Source organism: Naegleria gruberi, assembly GCF_000004985.1.
Source record: "Naegleria gruberi genomic scaffold NAEGRscaffold_245, whole genome shotgun sequence".
Taxonomy (NCBI): domain Eukaryota; phylum Heterolobosea; class Eutetramitea; order Acrasida; family Naegleriidae; genus Naegleria; species Naegleria gruberi.
Window position 1 is genome coordinate 6329 of NW_003163105.1, and position 2189 is coordinate 8517.

The 2189-nt window shown below is 33.0% G+C and overlaps 3 protein-coding genes across 3 annotated transcripts; 2 read left to right on the forward strand and 1 right to left on the reverse strand.

Moving 5' to 3' along the window:
- Positions 1 to 87: 87 nt before the first annotated feature.
- On the forward strand, positions 88 to 450 carry NAEGRDRAFT_76653 (uncharacterized protein; the record flags this gene model as incomplete). Its single annotated transcript, XM_002668388.1, has 1 exon — positions 88 to 450. One exon carries the CDS (start codon positions 88 to 90, stop codon positions 448 to 450), a length of 363 nt encoding a protein of 120 aa, XP_002668434.1.
- Positions 451 to 492: 42 nt separating this feature from the next.
- Positions 493 to 882, reverse strand: NAEGRDRAFT_54797 (uncharacterized protein; the record flags this gene model as incomplete). Its single annotated transcript, XM_002668391.1, has 1 exon — positions 493 to 882. The coding sequence occupies one exon, from the start codon at positions 880 to 882 to the stop codon at positions 493 to 495; it is 390 nt and encodes a 129-aa protein (XP_002668437.1).
- A 148-nt stretch (positions 883 to 1030) lies between these two features.
- On the forward strand, positions 1031 to 1705 carry NAEGRDRAFT_76655 (uncharacterized protein; the record flags this gene model as incomplete). Its single annotated transcript, XM_002668389.1, has 1 exon — positions 1031 to 1705. One exon carries the CDS (start codon positions 1031 to 1033, stop codon positions 1703 to 1705), a length of 675 nt encoding a protein of 224 aa, XP_002668435.1.
- Between the last annotated feature and the right edge of the window lie 484 nt (positions 1706 to 2189).

A 2189-nucleotide genomic window follows, 5' to 3' on the forward strand; every position in this document is an offset into this window, starting at 1 on the left:
ATTGCACGAACCCAACGTCACCAAGTGGGAGGAGCTATCCATCCATTAATGTTTGTAAATAGAGACTTTGATGACAGAGATTATGAAATGCTTCTAGCTTTGGATGATAATGTTGAAAAGGCATCAAAAAAGACAGCAGCCTCTGTTGTTGGAAAATTACCAATTGTACATATTGAAGAGAAGGAATGCACTTGTAGTATTTGTTTGGAAGATTTAGAAGTTGGATCGTTTGCTAGTGAAATACCTTTTTGTAATCACAAATTTCATACAGAATGTATAGAGAAATGGTTGAAAGATTATGGACATACTTGCCCTGTTTGTAAACAAGAAGTTACAGAGATTGATTTTAATCATGCAAAGATCATCAAGGAAGAAGTCAATAATAAGAGAAAAGGTTTCTCAAATAAGAATGTTACAGAATCCAGATTCAAAAAGAAGAAGGTTGAATAAAAGGATTAAAATTTCAAATATATATTTTACAATCATTTACAATTATTGTTCCTTCTTGGCAGCTTCTAGAATTGATTCCAAAGTCTTCCTTTCAGGTATAATATCCTCAAGAAAATCAAAATAATCTTGACTTTTAACAGCCTCCGATAAATCGTTATAATTTACGGTTTTTCTATTGTCTCTAATTGTATTCTTCAATGATTCTCTAGCTAAATGTTCAATTAATTTTTCTGCAGCTTTGGAAACCAAAACAACAGCTTCTTGTGAGATTGTTCGAACATCAGCATCACTTTTCATTATTCTCCTCACTCTTGCAACAGGCATATCTACAATTTGTCTGATTGGTTGCTGTTGTTCCGATCCTGCAAAGGTCATTTGATAATTTGCATCCGAAGATGGTTGTAGGGAAGACGAAGATGGTGTATGATTCATTTTTATTAATAATTTATAATTTATTAATAAATATTTAATTGAAATTGATGATCTCAACACATTTTAGCCTTGAATATTATTTTCTTTAAGATTAAAATATTAACACTCATCATACATGTTATCACTCATCAAGAAAGAAATTAAAAAAATGGCTACAGAATTAACTATTGAACAAAAAGAATCCATTCTGTTAAATTTTCTTCGTTCCGAACTTGGAATGAAAGCAGATACTAGTTATCATGCTCAATCAGACACTGTTGATGATTGGTTAAAAGCTGTAGAGGGTAGATATGTCGATTCGGATCAAGTCAAATTTAAATTATGTAAAAACTTCTTTTTAAATCACAAGAAGAAGAAACAAAACAAATTCTATGGAGTTGCTTGTACTGATACTCAAGTTGAAATGAATGCACTCTCTAAAAATCTTGGATTAGGATCAGGAAATTTGAGATTTGCTGATAGTGCAGAATTAACTAATTATTTAGATATCTTACCTGGCAATGTCACTCCACTCGCTTTCCATTTATTACATCCAAAGGTTCAAGAAAAGAGGCCTGATGTTCTTGTTTCAACTGAGGAAAATCCATCAATTGTTTCCAATATGAAAACATTGACCATTATTGTGGATGCCAAAATTTTGAGAAAGAGTAAGGAGTTCACAACTATGCTCTTGTTCCATCCTCTGCACAATTGTGCATCGACATCAATGTCACAAGATGAATTTATCAAGTACATGAAGGAATGCTTAGGAGAGGATGCTTGGATGCAAGTTATTGTATATGATTTCGAAACAAATGCAAAGCTTTCAGTAAATGACGTATAAGACAAAGGAAAATGTCAATTTTGTAAACAACCTAGAAAGCTCTTTTTACCTGTATGAGAAGTTTACATGTGACAAGTACGCAGACGTGATTGTATTGTAAATATGGAAAATTGTACACCTGCACAACAAAAAAATGGTCTCTCGCATCATGAGCCCCAGCATGTTACTGTTTGGGCTGTTGGTCAACTTGATTGTTGCCTTTTGTTGTGGTGTAATTGTAAATCTTGTGGATGCACAACAGTTATCATCATCCAGCTTGAAGAGGACTGCACACATCACTACACCAAATTTCTCTAATAATTCAACAATATTAATATCATCTCCGTTAGTGAAAAGTATTCTCTTGGAACGATTCTCACTGGATGAATTTTTAAAATTGTTGTCTAATGTGACTTCACCTTCAATTATTACAAGAATGGAGGTGAATGATTCTGCAAGTGGAGAACAGTCAATCGTCTATCAGACAACTGAGGAAAATTTCAAT